General features: G+C 43.9%; 1 protein-coding gene across 1 annotated transcript in view; it reads right to left on the bottom strand.

Annotated features, from left to right (window-relative positions):
- ccdc78 (coiled-coil domain containing 78) overlaps positions 1-9,446 on the bottom strand; it is an 11,878-nt gene extending 2,432 nt beyond the window's left edge. Inside the window, exons 1-8 of the mRNA XM_053684455.1 lie at positions 9,352-9,446; positions 8,705-8,815; positions 6,242-6,328; positions 5,709-6,041; positions 5,551-5,601; positions 3,879-3,961; positions 3,713-3,791; positions 2,904-3,029 (exon numbers count right to left, since the gene is read on the bottom strand). Coding sequence (XP_053540430.1) covers positions 2,904-3,029; positions 3,713-3,791; positions 3,879-3,961; positions 5,551-5,601; positions 5,709-6,041; positions 6,242-6,328; positions 8,705-8,815; positions 9,352-9,423 — 942 coding nt within the window. The 5' untranslated portion in view covers positions 9,424-9,446. The remainder of the gene's footprint in view (positions 1-2,903; positions 3,030-3,712; positions 3,792-3,878; positions 3,962-5,550; positions 5,602-5,708; positions 6,042-6,241; positions 6,329-8,704; positions 8,816-9,351) is intronic.
- Positions 9,447-23,091: the final 13,645 nt, after the last annotated feature.

The raw sequence follows: 23,091 nt of genomic DNA, 5'->3' as shown, positions 1-23,091 counted from the left end.
ACAGACACACACATAAAAAGGCTGTAAAAAATTGTCTCTATCTTTGTTAAATATAGATGTGCAACAATTATTAGCACCCTTTCAGTCAATACTTTGTGTTAGCTCCCTTTGCCAAGATAACAGCTCTGAGTCTTCTCCTATAACGCCTGATGAGTTTGGAGAACACATGACGAGGGATCTGAGAGCGTTCCTCTGTACAGAATCTCTCCAGATCCTTCACATTTCGAGGTCCACGCTGGTGGACTCTCCTCTTCAATTCACCCCACAGGTTTTCTATGGGGTTCGGGTCAGGGGACTGGGATGGCCATGGTAGGACCATGATTTTGTGGTCAGTAAACCATTTGTGTGTTGATTTTGATGTATGTTTTGGATCATTGTCCTGCTGGAAGATCCAATCACGGCTCATTTGAAGCTTTCTGGCAGAGGGAGACAGGTTTTCATTTAATATCTGTTGATATTTGATAGAGTCCATGATGCCATGTATCCTAACAAAATGTCCAGGTCCTCTGGCAGAAAAACAGCCCAAAATATTAAAGATCCACCACCATATTTAACCATGGGCATGAGGTACTTTTCCATATGGCTACCTCTCTGTGTGCTCCAAAACCACCTCTGTGTTTATTACCAAAAAGCTCTATTTTTGGTTTCATCTGACCACAGAACCCGATCCCATTTGAAGTTCCAGTAGTGTCTGCACACTGAAGACGCTCGAGTTTGTTTTTGGATGAGAGTAGAGGCTTTTTTCTTCAAACCCTTCCAAACAGCTTGTGGTGATGTCGGTGACTTCAGATTGTAGTTTTGGAGACTTTCTGACCCCAAGTCACAACTAACTTCTGCAGTTCTCCAGCTGTGATCCTTGGAGATGTTTATCCACTCGAACCGTCCTCTTCACAGTGTTGAGACGATATAGACACATGTCCAATTCCAGGTTGATTTATAACATTTCCAGTTGACTGGAACGTATTAATTATTGCCCTGATGGTGGAAATGGGCATTTTCAATGCTTGTGCTATTTTCTTATAGACACGCCCCATTGTGTGAAGCTCAACAACCTTTTGCTGCACATCACAGCTACATTCCTCGCTCTTACCCATTGTTATGAATGACTAAGGGAATTTGGCTTCTGTGTTACCTCATATTTATACCTCTTTGAAACAGGAAGTCATGGACAATTGAACAATTCCCTGTTCCTAGTCACCCAGGTGTACTAAAAATTTTTAAAAAAACGTAAAATATCAATGGGAAAACACTTCAAATATATTTTTCCTTATATATGAATTCATAGGGGTGCCAATAATTGTTGCACACCTATGCTTAAAGATAATTTTTTGATAAACCTGTGTTTTGTTTGCAATTGTTTGATGTCAATGAGATCAGAGCAGTTCTGTGAATTTCTGTGAACAAAAGATCAAAAGGTTAAACAATAAAGACAATTTTTCACAGCCTTCTTTGCTCATATTTACCAAGGGTGCCAATATTAATGGAGAGCACTGTAAATAGCCTGTCTGTGATACCTGCATTTAATATAGTTATCACAGTTTTTAATGTTCTTACAATTTAGTACAGTTTGGTATGTTATCTAATCTGCACTAACAGTTTAGAAGAGTTTATACTTCTAACACTGCACTAAATACTGGGTTAAATAAGTAGCTGTAACGAATTCTCACATGTGATCTACTGACTTCACTCCCATTTATAGTGGTTGTGTGAAGACACTCCAAATTTGCATAAAGTAAAACATTTCACAACTTTGTTGCCTTGCTGGACACGCCAACATCTAGTTGCCAATGGGCGCTGTTGCTCATGTCACCAGAAGTCACCAGCTCTCATTGAAAATGAATGGTCTCCGGTCGCTTTGTTGCTGAATGCGTGAGCATAGATTCTTCCTTGTGAAGAAGAGTGATGGAGGATTGTGACCTTGTATCAATTATTGTGGTCTAAACCAAGTGACGAAGAAGTCCCATTACCCCCTACCTTTGGTGCCAGGTGCATGGAGCTTGCGTTTTTACCATAAAGAACCTACAACCAGGATTCCCATCAATGAACTTATCCCCTTGATTCATCAGCCCCTTCAAGATCCTACAAAACATTAATGAGGTAACATGTCTTCTCTCCTCAGGATATCACTTCCAGTCACTAACAATTCAACAACTTCTGGACTCCTGTAGGAAAGGAGAACAGCTCCAGTACTTGGTGGATTGGTAGGGTTATGGTCTGGAGGAACTTTCATGGGTTCCAACTGATGATGTTCTAGATCCCCTTCATTAAAGACAATTTCCATCAACTTCCAGCACAAATAGGGTATAGCCACCAGGCCACATGGTCTTCTATCACCTCAGGAGCAGCTCATGGAAGGGGGGTTCTGTAACAAACTCCATTTCCCAGATTGACTTTCAGCCTCAAACAAGCCTGGCAACACCCAACCAGCACTCCACTTCAGCACTCCAATTTAGCATATTCGTTAACATTTAGTTTTCATTAGCATTAGCTTAGTTTATTTCTTCAACCTGGTTTGTGATCGTTCTAGATTTTGGTTCTGATTTAATTCGTTTAGTTCTATGATTTATTGTTTTAGGTGTTTAGTTTAACCTGTTTTAGACATATTCAATTTAAGTGTAACAAACCCTGCATTCATGCTAATTGCTTGTTTTTTGGTGTCTATCTTGTTACAGTAGTCTGCCTGTGATACACACAGTTTAGTACATTGACTACACTACACTTATAGTTTGGTACAGTTTATTACTATAACACTGCTGTACTAAAGAATGGCTTAAATCAGGAGTCCATCTGTGGTACATAATGACCATGTAGTGTATAGAGTACATGAACTAGGCAGTTTGTGTGTGTGTGTGTGTGTGTGTGTGTGTGTGTGTGTGTGTGTGTGTGTGTGTGCACGCGTGTACCGTGATGTCGTATATGTAGTGTGTGAGGCGTGCTCTGTATTCCTGATTAAGCTCCTTCAGTTGATTCTGTAGTTTAGAGTTTTCAGCCTCCACCTCCTTCAGTTGGTGCTGAGAGACAAGCAGTGACTACACACACACACACACACACACACACACACACACACACACACACACACACTTAGTGACAGAAGACAGCTGTGCTTATTTTGTGTTTTGAATGGACTGAAAGATGATAATTTGGAGCATCCAATTATTATACTAATAATATAATCATATAACAATATCAATAATATAATTATTATTATTATGTATGTTTAACATCACAATCTAAACCATGACCAATGAAAATACTAATTTCTGATTGGCTTGGCTAGGTGTTAAAATATGTATAAATCAACCTAAAACTCCACTTCCCAGAACACATCACAGCCTACAAACATGTCCACCACGAACTATAATACTCACACAACACTTCACCAACACATTCACAGTCACACCCGCACCTACATAAACAAAATTTGGACATTCATCCAGTTGCCAAGTGACACTCAGTGTGCCCTAAACTGATTTACCAAGCCTTGCATTTTGTAACTTGCCATTCTGGTTTTTGCCAGTGTCCTTTAATAAAAACGCTAACCTGCACTCTGTCACGTGACAAAAATCCTGCCAGTGAATCACACATGGTTTCTTGGGGGAGAAAAGTCCCCAAAAGGAGAGGAATTTGGCTGGTCCCCATGAGGCTGCTTTAATTATCGTGTCAGTGTAAGGTCCTTACAAGGACAGTAAGACAAATGTGTGTGCACTCTTACAGCTGACTGCTGTGAAAGCTCGTGTTGTGTGTTGTGGATGGCTCTCTTATTCTCCTGCTGCTCCTTTCCCATAACCACACTGAGAACACACACACACACACCAGTGGATTTACTCTGGTCATATTAACATTTGAACTTTAAGCTTTCATTCTTGTGAGTGGCTCACATTTTCTCTTCCATTCGCTGTTGTTGCTCTTCGTAAGTCTTTCTCATTCTCTCGAGCTCCTCCCTCAGCTCGTACTGGGCCCTCTACACACACACACACACACACACACACACACACACACACACACACACACAGAAGTAATGCTAAAGAATGGCAGTAATGTTCAACACAGATTTGTGTTATTATTATATTATGAGTCAAAATTCACACAATTCATTCATTTGCTGTTCATTGAGGGAACCATGAACGCCAACATGTACTGTGACATACTGAAGCAGAGCATGATCCCCTTCCTTCAGAGACTGGGCCGCAGGGCAGTTCCCTCAATGAACTGTAGCTCCCCACTGCCGGCAACACTCATGCAGCCCCAGACCATGACACTCCCACCACCATGCTTGACTTTAGGCAAGACACACTTGTTTTTGTACTCCTCAACTGGTTGCAGCCAAACATGTTTGACACCATCTGAACCAATTAAGTTTATCTCCAGTAATCCATGTCCTTAGTCTGCCTGTCTCCAGCAAACTGTTTGCGGGCTTTCTTGTGCATCATCTTTAGAAGAGGCTTCCTTCTGGGACGACAGTCATGCAGACCAATTTGATGCAGTGTGTGGCGTATGGTCTGAGCACTGACAGGCTGACCCCCCACCCCTTCAACCTCTGCAGCAATGTTGGAAGCACTCATATGTCTATTCATTGATGGAACCATGAATGCCAACATGTACTGTGACATACTGAAGCAGAGCATGATCAGTATGTAGTATTCCAGCATGATAACGACCCCAAACACACCTCCAAGACAACCACTGCCTTGCTAAAGAAGCTGAGGGTGAAGGTGATGGACTGGCCAAGCATGTCTCCAGACTTAAAGCCTACTGAGCATCTGTGGGGCATCCTCAAACGCAAGGTGGAGGAGCACAAGGTCTCTAACATCCACCAGCTCAGTGATGTCATCATGGAGGAGTGGAAGAGGACACCAGTGGCAACCTGTGAAGCTCTGGTGAACTCCATGCCCAAGAGGGTTAAGGCAGTGCTGGAAAATAATGGTGGCCACACAAAATATTGACACTTTGGGCCCAATTTGGACATTTTCACTTAGGGGTGTACTCACTTTTGTTGCCAGTGGTTTAGACATTAATGGCTGTGTGTTTAGTTATTTTGAGGGAACAACAAATTTACACTGTTACACAAGCTGTACACTCACTACTTTACATTGTAGCATAGTGTCATTTCTTCAGTGTTGTCACATGAAAAGACAATCAAATCTTTACAAAAATGTGAGGGGTGTACTCACTTTTGTGGGATACTGTATGTTGTGGTTCCCTCGTAAACGTGTGTCAGAGACCTGTGTGGAATGTATCTATATCTTCATTTGTGTTCCAAAGATGAACAAACCTCTTATGGGTTTGGAAAGACATGAGGGTGAGTAATTGATGTCAGAATTTTTTGGGTGAACTATCCTTTAAGGACTCAGGCTCAAGTTCAAATCAGCCCCCTTTGGAATGAAACCCAGACGTGATTGGTAAGGACTTAGTCTTGAATTGGACTTGTCGAAGGTAGACTTGGACCCAACACTAAAACACAGGCATGCACACACACACACACACACACACACACACACACACACACACACACACACACACACACAATACATATATGAAAAGTGTCCTCACATGTGTGCATCTGTCCCCAATAGCATTGCATCCTCGGCTCAGTTCCTCTGGCTAAAACAGGACACACATAAAGGATCAAAGGTCAGAGTGAGTGTGTGTGTGTGTGTGTGTGTGTGTGTGTGTGTGTGTGTGTGTGTGTGTGTAGGTGTGTGTCTCACCCTGATTCTGCTGTGGGACACTCTGCTCAGAAGAGCTCTGACCCTCTCCAGCTCAAGTGTGTGAGTGTGTTCTCGCTCCTTCTCATGCAGCAGTGTGTCATGTGTGTGTGCGAGTGTCAGCAGCTCATCGCTCAGCTCCTGTGAGTGTGTAATCTCACGCTCCAGACCTTCACTCACAGCCAGGTAGTTACTCTTCAGGGCTGCGTACTCCTCCGCCATGTCCCGCTCCTTATCCTCGGCAAACTGTAACCGTGATGATGCTGTCTCGGCCTCCCGCTTCAGCCGGCCAAGCTCTGCCTCCAGATTCGACACCAAACCTTCCTGACACAACACCTGAGGGGGCGGGACAGAGATGATGGACAAGACAGGTGTGTTCCTGAATCTGCTAGTTAGCAGTTAGCATATTAAATTAGCCCTCATTCTGTTGTTGCATTGTTATTATCAATAGCTAATTAATTTGCAGTTTGCATATGAAGTAGAAAAACACATTTGGAAACACTCTACAATGTATACACATAGTGTGCATGTTTTACCTTATTCTGCAGCTCAAATATCTCTGCCTCATATTTCTCTCTCAATTTGTTGGCTTCGATCTGCGCTTCCACAAGATCTTTGGAGATCTAAACACACACACACACACACACACACACACACACACACACACACACACACACACACACACGTGCGTGTCTTTAATAAACACAGCCTTATATAGGTTAGCTTGGTCAGGGATTACGAGTGCTAAAAAGTGTTTTGTGAATAGGTAGGTCTTTAGTTGGTGTTTGAAGACAGCCAGTGACTCAGTTGTTTGGACAACTAGGGGACAGTTACTCTACGACCTTAGTGCCAGGACTGAGAAGAGTCTTGATGCTTGCCTTCCTTGTACCCTGAGTGGTGGTGGGTCCAGTTGAGCAGTGCTAGAGATCTGGAATCAGTGTGGTGCAGTGCGGGGTGTGATAAGTGTTTTATTGTAAGTGGGCTTTGGCCCATATTTGGCTTTGTAGGCAAGCATCAATGTTTTAAATTTGATGCAGGCAGCTACAAGAAGCCAATGGAGGGAGCATAGCAAAAGGCATGGGTAGGAGAACTTGGGAAGGTTGAAAACAAGTTGTGCAGCTGCAAGATGGATCATTTGGAAAGGTCAGATGCTGTCAGGATCAAGTTACAGTAGTTCAATCTCTAAATGACAATGGACCGAACAAGCACCTGAGTGACCTCTGTGGATAGAAATGGACAAAACTTCATGTTGTAAAGGAATAACTGGCATAAGCATGCATGTTTAGTGATGTGAGGTGAGAACAGTTTGCTGTCCAAACTGAGAACAGTTTGCTTGTAACCCCAAGCATGTGTGCAGTGACAGATGGTGAGATTGTCTAGGGGGATCACAAGGTCTTGACATGGGGATCAATCTCCAAGGCTGTATAGCAGTTTTAATTTGGCTGGGATTAAGTTGAGCTCCCATCCATGACAAGACACTGACGTCTGTGCAGAAACTGAGGAAGGATAGAACAGGGTGAGTTGAATGTCATCAGCATAGCAATAATATGAAAACCCATGTTAGGAAATCAAGAAATTGGATATAGAGGACCTTACAGAGAGATACCCAAGAGACGTCATATGGGAGAGAGGGTATAGAGGAATTACAGCAGTGGACCCAGCACTGAGCCTTGTGGGACATCAGTAGAGGTTCTGCATGGAGCATATGTGGATCCCCTCCAGGACTGTTCTTTTCAGGATGGGTATAGCCCCTCTTGAATTAAGTCTTAAATGCAGTTGGTACATGACCATATGTGATGGCATTAATAATCATAAAATAGATGAAGGGGAGCAGGTCTTGTGAGATGGTCTGGAGTATTGTGGAAGGGATGGGATTCAGCAGGCAGATGGGGGGGATTTCAAGACAGGATAATTTGCAAGATCTCTTCTGTTGATATAGAATGAGGAGGGAAATCCTGAACATGTAGAAGAGTCCAGTTAGGAGTGAAGTTTGGGTGTAGTTCTTTCTATTTTCTCACCAAAGAAGATCAGCCATCTTGAAGGGGGCATGAAAAGTTAAAAAGTTAAGAAAATTCATTTTCAAGTTTGCGACGATCCTATGCAGTGGCTACCAGCTTTCCCTTGTTGAAGGAGATATTAGCAGCTCTCAAATCAGATCAAATCAGAACTTGGGCAGGCGAGAGCAATATGAGGGGAGATTATATAAGTTATGATTTCTTCCACTTTCACCTGCTCTTAATTCTCTTCTATTTCTGTGCAACACATCAGACAGCCAAAGAGCATGGTAAGAAGACTTGCTAAGTTGATCAGACAGAAGATAGATAGTGAAGATAGGAAATTGTTGGTGGCTAATTCCAGTAGTAGAGAGAAGGAGTTGATAGGGTGCATGGAGCTACAGAGGAAGTAGCGATAGAGTAGAGGTTGCTGAGAGTGGGGGAGCAGGATGATTATTTGATAATGTCAGGCAGAGCAGTGACGGTGATGGAGAAGGACACTAAGTGATGGTGTGAGATGTAGAGTTGGCCAGCATTGATGTCTATCGCTTTGTCAGAGGGGAGGTTGAAGTAACAGAGGAGAGTGAGGGGTTGTGATCATTAGTGAATAGATTGAGGGGCATATCCATTTCTTCAAGAAAGTTTCCTAGGAGACCAGAAGAGCAGTAGAGGACAATAATGAGAACGTTGTTCACAGAGGTAACAGTAACAGCATGGAATTGAAAGGATAAGATATTGACAAAACAAATCTGAACCACCACTCCTGCCAGTTTCTCATGGACTGTGACAGAAAGCATAGGTAGAAGACAAAGCAGCCATGAATTAGGATCATGCTATACTCGCCTTATAAAATAGCACTAACAGAATGTGTTTATAAAAGGTGAATCAACTGAACCAGGATTCTAGATGGCTGCTTGCAAGCCTTAACTGCTGGTTAGCCAACTAAAATGTAAAATGCAGCTAAAGGAGTATATTAGATGGAAAATGGATAATGTCATGCTCAACCTTCAATTTGTCTTGTTCACTCTGCACCAGTCTGGAGCTCAGGTCCCGGTTGGAAGCGGCATGTTGAGCCGCTCTGCTTTGTGTGGAGCCCAGTTTACTGCTCAGATGGTCCTAACACACACACACACACACACACACACACACACACACACACACACTGTAATGCACGTCTTTGTTTCTGTGTATGCATCAAGAACATTATCATTGAGTAACACACCCAATGAAAACAGATGCTAGTGACTTCTTGTATATGAATTATCTATTGACCGAGGACACACAGATGCTAATCACAGATAACATAGTTATAAAATTGCCCTTCATTTCATTACTCACTTATCTGAATGGTACATTTCCCTGTTTGCAATGCGCTGTGGGTAATACACACTGGGAGCACCACCATGCAGATAATTAATATATAATTAATATATAAATAACCAGCATTTCCATAAAATTACGTTCTATTAAGAATCCTAAATAACATGAATGTTAACATATGAGACAAATCCAATATGGACATAACATGTATCAGAAACCAGCAGTTTAGCATTTTAGATCTCCTTCAGAGCCTTTGGGTGAAATTATTTACCCATTACCTACCTAATTACAAATAAGAACAGTGATTTTTATCAATTAAGCTAAATTCTTACGTTCTCATCAGTCAGAAAGCGAATTTTCTCCTTTAGCTCATCTGATGAACTCTCTTTTCTCTCCTCAGCCATACTCTAAAGCAGACAAACTTCAATGTGTGTAACACTTGTCTCACAGTGTCTCCATAAACACAACAGTGCTGCCATGGGTTACACACACACACACACACACACACACACACACACACACACACACACACACACACACACACACACACACACACACACTCTGATGTGTGCTGTTTCAACATTGCAGTTTTTCCCAACTGGTTACACATATTTCCCACAACTACAACCACAAATCTCAGTATCACACACACACAATTCTGGAACTTTTACATTCAGAACTCTAACATGCCTGATATCCAAATAATCCAGTCAGAATCACAAACACACAATGCAGATATGTGCACACACCAACCACCAAGCTAATCATTGTATTTCAAAACACAAAGCAATCTTTTTCAAAAGACAAAGACCACAAAAGCTTCCACTGAATAATGAATTTAATGTACATTTCACTCTTCACAAATCTAATTCCCTTACAAAATGAGATGAGCTACAAAACATTTCTCAAAAGCTGCTCAAAAGTATTGCAGAAACAGATGGAAAATGTAATGTTTGTTCTCTGTATGAAGTTTACATACACAAAAATACAAAACTTAGGCATCATCTTGTAGGTTATGAGGATTTGGCCACAAGACCTCATCTACATCACAACAAATGTTCTCCCTGGCCAACCAACAGGTATAGAAACACCTAGAGGGACAGGTCCACCCTTGACATGACTCTGCAGTGATAACTTCACGGGCTCCATGCATTGTCTCGAGAAGACTCACTTTTTGATATGGGTTCTGATCATATTCCTTCCACCACCACACTGAAAATGTTCCTCAATTGGACTGAGGAAGGAGGAATGTGGTGGAAGGAACATCTGGATGTGTGAATGTGGTGAACCGTTCTTGTATGTCATGTGCACAGTGGAAACTGACATGGTCCAATATAACAACATAGGTGGTGATATCTGCAGCCAGTGTGAGGACACAAATGCAGTTGTACTCGCCATCCAGCTTCCCTCATGCTCATTCCATGGCTGATTACACGATCAACCAGAATTGCTCAAATGTCATTGAGAATATTTCTTTGTCTTCCCCGTCCTCTTCAGCTTCCTCTGCCTCTTCCTCTCTGTTGTCTTTCTTCCCCCATTTAGTATTTGTTTTTCCTGAACCAGTGTTCCTGGGCAATTAGGAAAACTGAGTGGATAAATTACGGTGAATTGAGCTTTCACAGGTGAGAGGTGGTTTCATTCATTAGCACACTGGGTTTAGATTGGTGATTCCAGTGTTTAGGAAAATGAAACAGCTGTGTTCCCGATGAGAAGTACACAATGTGTTGAGAAGTGTGCGTAGAACTTTACTAAATTAATTCAGCAGAACTGCAAACTATGTTGAATCAATGAGAAAGTGTATATTGTTTGTGAGGGGATATTTTGTGATTATGGGATTTTAACATGAGGACACAGTTATTTGGTGAATTCATTCAGTTACAGTGTGTATCCTAATGAGGAAAACTATAAAACCACACAAGACAGCGTCATATCTAGCTGTATTTTGTGTCACAGGAGTGATGGAGAGTAATGACAATTACAGGATCTGTTATGTCGCCCTCCAATGGTTATCCAAAGCTATTACACCAGGCAATATTAAACAGTAGTGTAATAGACTACAGTGTGAAACAGCTAGCAAACGCAAATTAGCCGTTTAAATGTCATTTTAAACCATCAATAATAATGCTCAAGCATGATAATGCGCCAGGTCACAAACCAAAATTCGTCTCAAACTGGTTTCATGAACATGACAATGAGTTTAATGTCCTTCTGAACAGATATATCCACATATATTCCTATGCATTAATGCAAATGGAAAACATGATAATATAACACTTGATTCCATTCTTTTGTTTACTAAAGATGAATTTAAACTGATTTTTTACATGTATACACTGATTAATCACTGCATTAGATGATCCAATATTAGATAACAATAAGAACAGATTATGGTAATGCTATTTAATTTCGTCTATAATAAAACTGCACTCCCCTAATTGACATTCAAGTGCTTTAGGTGTATTATATGCATTGCTATTCAATTCTAAAGTAACAACCATTCTTATTTTTCTGCAACTGCATATACTGTTCTAGCACAGTTTCCTGTGACCTCTCCACCAGATGTCAGGACTGTCCTCAAAAGAGCGATATTCAAAGAGAAGTCGGATGTGGCTAAATAACAGATAAATGAGAGAGAGTTATATTTTATCTTTATAAAAAATCTTTTTGCTTTATTGAGGCTTTTACTTTCCTTCTCTGGTGTTGGCACAAATATAATTACTTTGTTCAATGACTCGTGTCGAGTGAATTCATTTAAATGCGTTTGTTGTACATTCATTCAGCTTTTGATTTCTTATTCCTTTACAAACCATAGCTTATATAGGTGTTTCAGCTCAAATTCAGTAGCAGGTTCATGTATCATATGTATTAGTTCACCCAAGAGCTTATTTTAAAAAATATTTTTTAATTGCAGTAGAATTTGTGTCTTACTAATGCATGCTTAAGTAAACTTAATTTGTTCCAGAAAAGCACACTTGGACATTACTTAAGTATAAATTAATGTTATTCATATTTAATGTATGCATTTTCTGAAAGTATTGTGCCCTGCGATGGAGTGGCACCCTGTCCAGGGTGTACTGCGCATTGGGCCCGATGCTCCCTGGGATAGGTTTCAGGTTTCCCCATGACCCTGAAAAGGATAAGCGGTATAGAAGATGGATGGATGGACGGATTTTCTGAAAGTGCACTTTAATGCATTTTATATAATTTATTAAATATACATAGATATATTTAGTGACATTGAAATATAATTTAAAATAAGTGTACTTTAGTTGTGGTATATCTTAATTAAACTAGTATACAATATGTGGAACAGTACAGTAGTACATGTATAATACACATCAATTGTAATACAATTATGTCTAAAAATTACACACTTAAATTTACTTGAGTGCAACTTTTATATATAAAAACACACTCTACAGTACAACTAAATGCACTTTGGATATATTTAAATATAAGGTAATTACAAATTAAATACACTTAACTTGTCATAAATTGTTCCAAAATAAAACCTTTAATATGCATTAAAGTATAAATTAAGTGCTAATGTTAAAAGTGTCTACTATTTATACTAAGTACAGTTTTTAAAAGTATACTTATATACAGAGTCCAAGGTTTGTCATAGCCGGGGGCGGTGCTGGGGTTGAGCTCCCATCATCTATAAAATGCTCCCATGGCATGCGTCTCATATAACCTCTGACAACCAAGTCCAACTCCTGGCCTGCTTGAGTGACTTAGTTTCGAAGCCCGGTAATCCTGCTTTTACAGACAGGAGAAGGGGCGAAGGCAGGTCACTGGCGCCTTAAAACCAGCTGCTCGCAAAAGAAGGAAACTTCAAACCTCCACTGCCTTGCGGCTACATCCATCCTAGGTATGGAAAAGGCTACAGGAGTAAACCTCGAGGCCAAATCAGGAGCCGGAGTCCCGAAGGCGGTTCAAGGCCAAATGTGGTCTTGTCCCGGCAACTCCTGCGACGTTGTTGATGCAAAGTTGCATCGGCTTTCGTCGTTCCCTTGGGTCCACCAGCCGCATGGAGAGGGGGGGTCTGTTGCATGGGCAACAGCTGATCCTCCATATCACCCTGCAAAGGCTTTTGTAGCTCTAATGGCGAGGACACTCCAGTGACACCGCAAGGCGCCGACACAACACGGGAAGCGGCAGTCACCGGTTTTAAGCTCATCCGATTGGCGAAGGAAACGGGCACCAGGGGCCGCTTCTGACAGCTACCGCCTGCCTTAAGCTGGGCAGCCCCTAGCCAATAAGGTGATGTCCTGCCATGGCTTGCCTGCTTCACTTGGGTGCATGGAGCTTAGAGTATCATCACGACAAGTAGGCCATAAATTCTGCACCAGGCAAGCAAGGAAAAACAAGGAGACTCCAGCACTTCGCTTCACAAGCTGGAACGTCAGGACCATGTGTCCTGGTCTCACTGCTGATCTGCAGCATATTGACGACGCACGCCAGACTGCTGTCATTGACAAGGAACTTTCAAGACTCAAAATCGACGTGGCCTGCCTTCAGGAAACTCAACTGGCTGACAGGGGCACTCTAAGAGAAGCTAGTTACATGTTTTTTTGTCAAGGGAAGCCCTCGCACGAATCACGTCAACATGGTGTTGGCTTCGCTGTGAAGAACTCGCTTGTACCCTTCATCAAGCCACAGTCATCAGGCACAGAAGGAATCCTCTCCCTCCATTTGTCTACAGACTCGAACCCAGCCAACATCATCAGCGCATATGCCCCGACACTATGCTCAACTCCAGATGAAAAGGACCAGTTCTACCAGGCCTTACATGTAGTGATTTCCAGGATACCCAGTACTGAAAGCCTTTATCTGCTTGGGGACTTTAATGCTAGGGTGGAAGCTGATCATGAGGCCTGGCCCATCTGCCTTGGTTCTCACAGATTTGGAAAGATCAACGAAAATGGTCAGCGACTGCTAGAATTGTGCTGCTTCCATGGCCTCTGCATCACAAATACCTTCTTCAAGTGTAAGGAGATTCACAAGGTGTCATGGGGCACCCACGCCCCCGCTATTGGCACCAGTTAGGTTTAGTCATCACCAGGCGTGCGGACCTTGCAAGTGTTCTCCTCACCCGTAGCTATCACAGTGCAGATTGCAACACTGACCACTCCCTTGTGGCTAGCCAGGTGCGTGTATTGCCAAAGAAACTGCACCATTCCAAGAAGAAAGGTCACCCTCGCATTAACACCTACTGTATAAACAATCCAGAAAAATCTGAGCAGTATGTCAGTAAGCTGCAGAAAGCCCTCGCTGAGAAGTCACCTGACTACAAATGGACATACATCCGTAAAGCTGTGTGCAACTCGGCAATCAATACTTACGGTAAGAAGGAGCAGAAAAGTGCCAACTGGTACGAAGCCCACTGGGAGGATATGGAGTCTGTAACCAATACGAAGAGGAAAGCTCTTCTGGCATTCTGACGATACCGGGGATGCAAAAGCAATGTACGAAGGCATCAAGAAGGCGACTGGACCCTCTATCATCAAGACTTCCCCACTTAAGTCCAAGACAGGAGAAGTAATCACGGATCAGGGGAAGCAACTGCAGCGCTGGGTTGAGCATTACCTCGAGTTGTACTCAAATCAAAACGTTGTTACAAAGACTGCTCTGGATGTCATCCCAGACCTACCAACCATGGAAGAGCTCAGAACAGCCATCGACTGCCTCGCCTGTGGTAAGGCTCCAGGGAGCGACGGCATCCCGTCAGAAATCTTGAAATGCAGGAAACCTGCACTACTCCAGCCCCTGCACGAACTTCTATGCTTGTGTTGGGAACAAGGATATATCCCGCATGACATGCGAGATGCAAACATCGTCATGGTATATAAAACCAAAGGGGACCGCAGCAATAGCAACAGCTATTGGGACATCTCCCTACTGAGCGTAATTGGAAAGGTGTTTGCCCGGGTTGTCCTGATACATCTGCAGATCCTAGCCTCTCGAGTCTACCCAGAGTCTCAGTGTGGCTTCCGAGCTGGCCGTTCAACCGTAGACATGATAGTCTCACTACGCCAGCTTCAGGAGAAATGTCAAGAGCAGCAGATTCCCCTCTTTATCGCCTTTATTGATTTGACCAAGGCGTTTGACCTGGTTAGCCAGAGTGGACTTTTCAAACTACTGAAGAAGATCGGATGTCCACCACAACTTCTGGCAGACATCACCAAATTCCACAAGGACATGCACAGCACAGTCTGCTTCAACAGTGCAAAGTCTGATGCTTTTCCAGTTAGCAGTGGAGTGAAACAAGGTTGTGTCCTTGCACCCACAGTTTTTGGTATTTTCTTCTCCATGCTCCTCCAACATGCCTTCAGAGACTGCAGTGAGGGAGTCTACATACACACCAGGTCTGATGGCAAGCTCTTCAACATCTCTCACCTTTGTGCCAAGACCAAAGATGTTCAGTTACTCCTACGCGAGATGCTTTTCGCGAATGACGCAGCCCTGATCTCACATAAGGAGGAGTTTGGGCTGACCATTAGCCTCAGGAAGACCAACATCATGGCTCAGGGCACAGACCATCCTCCCAGCATCGCCATAGATTTATGCAATCTGGAGGTTGTGGAGAGCTTCACCTACCTCGGGTCGACAATATCCTGTTCACTCTCCACCGATGCAGAGGTAAATTGTAGGATTGCCAAGGCTGCAGGAGTCATGGCCAGACTAAATCATAGGGTGTGGCAAAACTCCAACCTTACTGTGAAAAACAATCTGCGTGTCTACCAGGCCTGTGTTTTAAGCACACTCCTCTGTGGTAGTGAGACTTGGACTTCCTACGCTAGGCATGAGAGGAAGCTCAACAGCTTTCACCTGAGGTGCCTGCGACGCATCCTCCATGTACAGTGGCAGGACATGGTACCCGATACAGAAGTTCTGGAATGCGCCATCACAAGCAGCATGTTTGCCATCCTCTGTGAGAAGCGTCTCCGTTGGCTTGGCCACGTTAGAAGAATGGATCCAGGTCGCATTCCCAAAGATCTTCTGTATGGTGAGCTGGCTGAGGGTTCACGGCTAACTGGACACTTCCAACTGCGATTCAAAGGTGTCTGCAAGAAGGACATGAGATTATCAACCCTAGTTTGTTGGAATCCAGCACTGAAGACCGTACAGCCTGGCATTTTTTCATTAGACGGGGCACTCAGAACGTGGAGAAGGACAGGTTTAAGCACCTTGCTGACAAGAGAGACAGGAGGAAGGCATGGCAATTTCAGCCACAGCATGTGACTCGAGAGTGCAACTCTCGTCTGCACTCTCCAGACTTACCCCGACTATTTCCTGAAACCACAAACTTCGTTTGTCCGATTCAGTGGGCCCTGGATGAACAGATAACAACAGCTTCTAGAGAGGAACCCGCTTTGCCGGGAGGTCCAGAGGGTCACATGCATGTTCCATCTGCCCTGAGTCCATTAGCCTCATGGACTCAGTTCACTCATCTCCGGGATCCGAGCACCCAGGTAATCAGCAAACCCTCTCACTCCTCCGTCAGTGCTATTGGTGGCCCGGTATGATCTAGGACATCCAGCATTTTGTTCAAGGGTGCCCAATATGTGCCATCTCCAAGAACCCGAGACATCTCGTGTTACCACTACTGTTTTATCTCATTTCTTTCTCTCTGATCTCTGTCCAGCTGACCAATGCCCTCATTCATCTCTCGGCTGCTCAATCTCTCAGGCCTGGGTGAATATTTTCATCATCAGCTGGTACATTTGGCAGTGGATGTTACAGCTCTGCTGGAATGCCTCTGCTCTTCACCTGTACCCCCAGGGTTTCCTCATCCTCCTGCTTATCATATCATTCCATCAGTGACCTATGCTCATGCTTTCACTCAAACTGAGGCTCATCTGTCTCCAATCACCTCTGTGGAGGGCCCATTTATTCTTTCCTCTGATGACAGTAGCTTTGCTACTAAACACACCACCATATTACCCATTACCTACTGATTATTCTCCGACAAGTCCTGTTCCCTCCCCAGTGTATGATAGTGATTCTCAATAAACTACATACTCTTTTGCCCTTGTGTTTTCCTGTGTCTTAAATTTATTCCCACATTCCCCCCTTTGAGGCTCTCTAAGCCTCACTCTTCTCTTAATTTAAGGGAAACCTATGTATAAATACTGCCTTTTTCACCCTTCGGCCACCATGAGTCAACTGTTTTATTGTTACTTTTATATAACCTGCTTGCACTCAGTCCAATCTCTCCAGCCCTACATCGTCCACTGCAGAGGAGACCTCTATAATTGCCTGACCTGGGTGTCTCTCAAGCAAATTTCGAGCTAACAGAGGTAAAAAAAAAAAAAAAAAAAAAAAAAAAAAAAAACACTCTTGTACTGCTGTTCCATTCAAAATAACGCGGCAGCTGTAAAACTGGACGTAATGACCTAGCACCAGGCTGAGCATGACACACATACCAATACACTGCCATGGTTCCTACTTGTATAGATAACTAATTCAAGGTGCTCAGGTGATTGGCTGATGTGAGTTGATACCATTTTGTTGAGTACTGAAAACCAACTGATACAACTGATTATATTCTATACTTCAAGCAATAATAATTCTCCTAATGCATCATGCAATGGGGCATGTCATACACACAGCTATAGTGACGGCAATGCTGAGGCGGCTCAACGTGGATGCCCAATCTGTGAAGAAAAACCAAGACAACTATGAAGGCCAATGGGGGGTAAAACTTTTGTTATGGACATGTTCCTCCCAGAGTTGTTTAAGCTGGGTCAGGACCTTGGTGAGGGCACCACGTGTTCCTATATGCAAGGATATAATGGCACAACATTCAGCCCCAACCATGGTGCACATTCCTTCATCCAGGGCATGCACTGATCAATAAACAAGCAGTTCTGAACAGCAATAAAAAAGTAGCATGCAGTTGTCATTGGAACAGACCCAAAGCATTGAGCGAATAGTTAATGAAACGCTGTTTCATTCTTTTACCACTCCCTAGTTCACACACGGAAGTCAGAGCCCTGATTTCTGTAAATTGTGCTGAGCAGGGTTGGGGTAAAGAGACCTCCATTACTGTAATAAACAAAAGCGGATCCAACCTAGCCTCTATGACAGTAAATCCAGCATTATTCCCTGTATCGGCTAGAAAATACGACCCATCTTCAAAGAACACATGCTGTGCTTTTGACAAGGGCTGATTCTCTAAGTTGGCATGTGCTTTAAGGAACTTCTATAATTCATGGGGCAACCCGTCTTGTGGAGTGACCATTTTGCCAGCGAGGTTGACTGTGTTACACCTTTCTATGGTTAACTCCAGGTCTGACAGAATGGCACTGTACCCTTTGCGTCGTGAGTTGGTAATGATGAAAGCGTGACTAGTTAATAATGCATGCAATGCATGTGTTGTGTACAGCATAACTGGATGCCCCATAATTGAGGATGCCTTTTGGATGCGAATGTGGCTGCTGCCAGGGCCTGATAACATGGTGACATTCTCTTCTCAAGGTTATCCAATACAGCAGATGCAAAGTCCCATTTTTATGAAATATACAAGTGAAAGGGTTTGCCAGTGCAGGTGCCAATGTCAATGTGGCTTTGAGTGATTCAAATGCAGCTAATACCCCAGGGGTCCAGGTAAGAGGACCATTTGGCTGCGTTTGGTCTGTGCTTTTGATTAAATCAAGAAAAGGTTGAATTCACAAAGTCACAGACCCATGGTCTGCTAAAACCTGTCATTCCTAACAATGCCAACATTTGTTGTCCGGTTTGTGGTTGGGGTGCTTTCCTAATGGCTTCCACGTGTTTTGGAGAAATTTTGCGGCTTGCCTCCTCTAGGGCACGTCCCAAGTACTCTACTTTAGGTTTAGAAAACTGAAGTTTTTCTCTACTCACTTTGTGGCCATTTTTGGCCAGCATAGTCAACACCTTTGCTGAGTCTTCCTGACTGTAGCCTGACTGTCTTCCTGACTGTTCCTTAGTCAGGCTACAAAGCAGAAGGTCATCCACGTACTGCAACAGGGTGCCACAACAATTCAGAGTATCAAGGTAACCAGCTAGAGCCTGGTTAAATTTAGAGGGGCTTTCACAATATCCCTGAGGGAGTCACATGTATGTGTATTGTTGTCCAGCATAAGTGAAAGCCAATAGATACTGTGAATCTGGGTGGAGAAGTACACAAAAAAATGCTAAGCATTTTTGGGTCTGGAGCAATTGGTGTTTCAAGTACCACTATTTGTTTTATAGCGCTCAAATCATGTACCAACCTCCATTTATCTGAATCAGGCTTCTTGACTACAAAGATTGGAGTGTTCAAAGGCTCCTGGTGGGGATAAATACACCGGCTTCATTTAGCCCTTGTATGGTTGGTCTTATGGTTGGTATATACATTATACCTGCAGCAGACATGCTCTGTCTGGTTGGTCCTTACATTGGGGCTCCACATAAGAACCCTCTTCCCTGTCCAATATTCCGAGGCACCAGTCCTTGAAATCGGTAATTCTAGGGAGATTGGGGCCTTCCCATATACATTCAACAGGTTCCAGCAGTATAGCAGATATCTGTATAGGAGCATATGTTACTTGTCCTTGCGTCGGTGCCACCACTGGGACAGGGGCCACAATTGCCTGCTCCTGAGGTGCAGTGGCTTGAGGCGTCACCATCGGTGCAGCTTGTTTGGCACCCTCTTTCTTCTTTTCCTTCTCTTCTTGCTTTCCGTTTACCATTTCTCACAGCTGTGCCTTGTACAGTTGGGTCATCAATGCCTCAGCTGCTTCTTTAGTTTCCTTTTTCCTGTACTGATCCACGTGATGTGTTACATGTGTAATGAATGTGTTCTATTCTATTATGTTCAGTCCCACTAAGACTTCCAATTTTTCTTGCACTTCCTTGGGTAGGGCCTTCTTTAGCATCATCCTGAAGAGTCCTGCACTGGCAGAGGACTCATCCCATTTGCCTCCTATCTCGTCTCTCCATTTGTCATGAAACTCTTGCATGAATTTGGTTATATTGCCTTCCTCTTTCAGCTGGATAGTTTCTAGCTGACCTGGATCTAACTTTGTGAGGTACATTCTTCGTATTGCTCCCGATACAACAACATTCTGCCTTAGGCCAAACAGCACTGGATCACACCTGGGGTCATACATTTATTTCTCCAAGTCAACCATATCCATTATTTCTTCAGTTCAGCCTTTGCCCACAGTCTGGCACAATATGGCTTTTATGTCCCCAATGGCCAACAAAACTTCTCCTCAAACATATTAGCTCACCTTTTTCACCCATATTGATAAGGAAACTGCCCCTTTCACTGCCTCCTTCAGTTTTTCTTGGATTTTCTGCCCTCTCTGTCTATTTGACATCATGCCTTTACTGACAATATAACATTCATATAATATAACAGGGTTACTTGCATGTCTGGAAATTTAATGAACTTGACTAGCTAGTACTTATCAACACATTCCCTCCCAATCAGTTTGTAAACTACCAGCTATAAGCATATAAAATGTTGCTAATATTACAAAGGTTAGCAGAAGAGCTAGTGGTTTCAGCATACCCATGTGCCTGTTGAAGCGAGACACATCGTGAATGCATCATGACAACAAGTGTATCTAACTGCAGACTCGAGTCTGTTTTGTGCACACTCATTAATTTGGATTCAAATGCTTTTTACATAATATAATTGTTTATTAATTAATGTTGGGAGGGGCACTTTTAAATAATTTCGAAAAATGTCAGCAGCCCAAGCCCCCAGAGCACCCCCCTCTGCAAGTCCCTGCTCACAACTCAAGGAAAGATTTTGGATTGTAAATGTAAATTGTAATGTAAATTTTAAATGCCTACTCTACTGCTCGCAAAGTCAGATCCAAATGTGTGGTGTGCAGACGTATCAGAGGAAAAACTGGGGAACAGAAGATAGCTAACCTAACCCTAACCCTTGATGATGAAAGTCTACACACTCTTCTTTGTGAAGTAGAGGCCAAACTAAATAACAATCCTGTCAGCACAGTGTGAGAATACAAACAAGATCCTGAGCTGCTAACTCTAACCATATTCTTCTGAAATCACATCCTGCACTTCCACCAGATGTCAGACACCTATATAAGACAGAGATGGAAACAAGATGTTATATCTCCCTCCTGTGGTCATCCAAAGCTATTACACCAGGCAATATTAAACAGTAGTCATATACAGGGGTTCTCAAGCTTGTCCTGGAGGTCCCCCGGCATGGCACGTTTTGTAAGTCTCCTTTATCTGATGCACCCAATCCAGGTTTTGCAATCTGTACTAATGAGCTGATGAGTTAAATCAGATGTGTTAGATGAGGAAGACATACAAAATGTGCAGTGCTGGGGGTCCTCCAGGACAGGTTTCAGAAGCACTGGTATAATAGACTACAATGTGAAACAGCTAGCAAAAAAAAATTACCCTTTTATATGTCATTTTAAACCATCAGTGTCTCAAAGACGCTTCGAGAAAATAACATGCTGATCAATAATCAGTATAACGATGTTTTATGGCCTCCCTAATACACATTGGCAATACCATCCACCAACATACTGTAGGGAAATAGCCCATGAGGGGCGGTGCACAGACACACAAGAGGCCGTTTGTCAGGCGGTCAGGGAAGTTTGCTTTTATTTTCTTTCCTTTTCCTTTTAGGGTTGAGGAGGTGTGTGTGTGTGTGTGAGAGAGAGAGAGAGTGTGTGTGTGGCTGGCGTTGCAGAGTTCTTCCGGGGTCGTGTCAGAGCTTCCCGGAAGCATGAGGGCTTTCTTGTACCGTCAGGCAAAGCCGCATATGTGTTCAGAGAGCAGAGGCCTCATCTGGATCCGAGTCATCTGGAAGAGAGGAGAAAAAAGAAAAGGTAGTCGGGGAAGGAGCGATTTTAATACCTTGTGCGCCGGCTGTCGGTCTGTCGTGACAGTATCCCCCCCAGCTCCGAGCCTACTACCACTGCGTGGCGAGCCCAGAGTGCGTCTCGTCGTGAGAGCCCATCTGCATTCCTGTGGTGGGCCCCCGCCCGGTGCTGGACCTGGAACGAGAAATCTTGCAAGGCCAAGAACCACCTTGTTACCCTGGTGTTGGTATCCTTGGCCTTGGCCATCCACTGGAGTGGGGCATAGTCGGTCACTAGGACGAAGCGCCGACCAGCCAGGTAGTACCGTAGTTCCTTGATGGCCCATTTGATGGCCCATTTGATGGCTAGGGCCTCTCTCTCCATGGGGATATCTTTTGACTAATGTAGAGGACCGGGTGCTCCTCACCGTCAAAGGTCTGTGAGAGGACCGCGTCCAGCCCAGTCTCGGATGCATCTGTGTGCACGGTGAATGGGAGGGGGAAGTCCGGGTTACGTAGCACAGGGCCGCTGGTGAGGGATTCTTTTAGGGCCTGGAATACTCGCTCAGCGTCTGTAGACCATTTCACTCGGTCCGGCTGGCCTTTATTTGTGAGATCTGAGACGGGGGAGGCTATGGAGGAGAAGTTAGGCACAAACCTACGGTAGTACCCTGCCAACCCCAAGAAGGCACGTACCTGTTTTTTTGACGCAGGCCGAGGGTAACCCTTTAGGGCTTCAATTTTCTTCGCCTGGGGCTTGAGCAAGCCCCGGCCAATACGGTACCCGAAATATTGTGCCTCGGTCAGCCCCAAGTGACACTTTTTGGGGTTGGCGGTTAGGAGGTCCTGGGGTGTTTCTGGCGCATGCACACCCACAACCTGGCGCTCTGTTGGTGGTAAAGCCCTTAGGAACCGGTCCATGGCCACTTTTTCCACCACCTCGGTGGCGGTGAGTATGTCCGGATGGAGCCACCTCTTGGTTGTGCGGATGAGGGTGTTCAGCTGTCCGTGTGGTCTGGCCCCAAGCCGATAAGCCCATCGATGGAACTCCGCCACGGCCTGGTGGGGAATTCGCCCACACCACGCCAGGACTCCCTTTTTTATTCCTCTGTAATCAGCTGCTTCCTCCGTCGTGAGGGTGTAATAGGCCATGCGCGCCTCCCCCGAGAGCAGCGGGCCGAGGATGCGGGGCCAATCGTAGTGTTCCCACTCTTCGCGGCGGGCGATACCTTCAAAAGTCTCAAAGTAGGCCTCGAGAGCTTCC

Source organism: Ictalurus punctatus, chromosome 1 (assembly GCF_001660625.3).
Source record: "Ictalurus punctatus breed USDA103 chromosome 1, Coco_2.0, whole genome shotgun sequence".
Taxonomy (NCBI): Eukaryota; Metazoa; Chordata; class Actinopteri; order Siluriformes; family Ictaluridae; genus Ictalurus; species Ictalurus punctatus.
The sequence above is the reverse complement of the archived record's forward strand: the minus strand, read 5'-3'. Positions and strand labels throughout refer to the sequence as shown.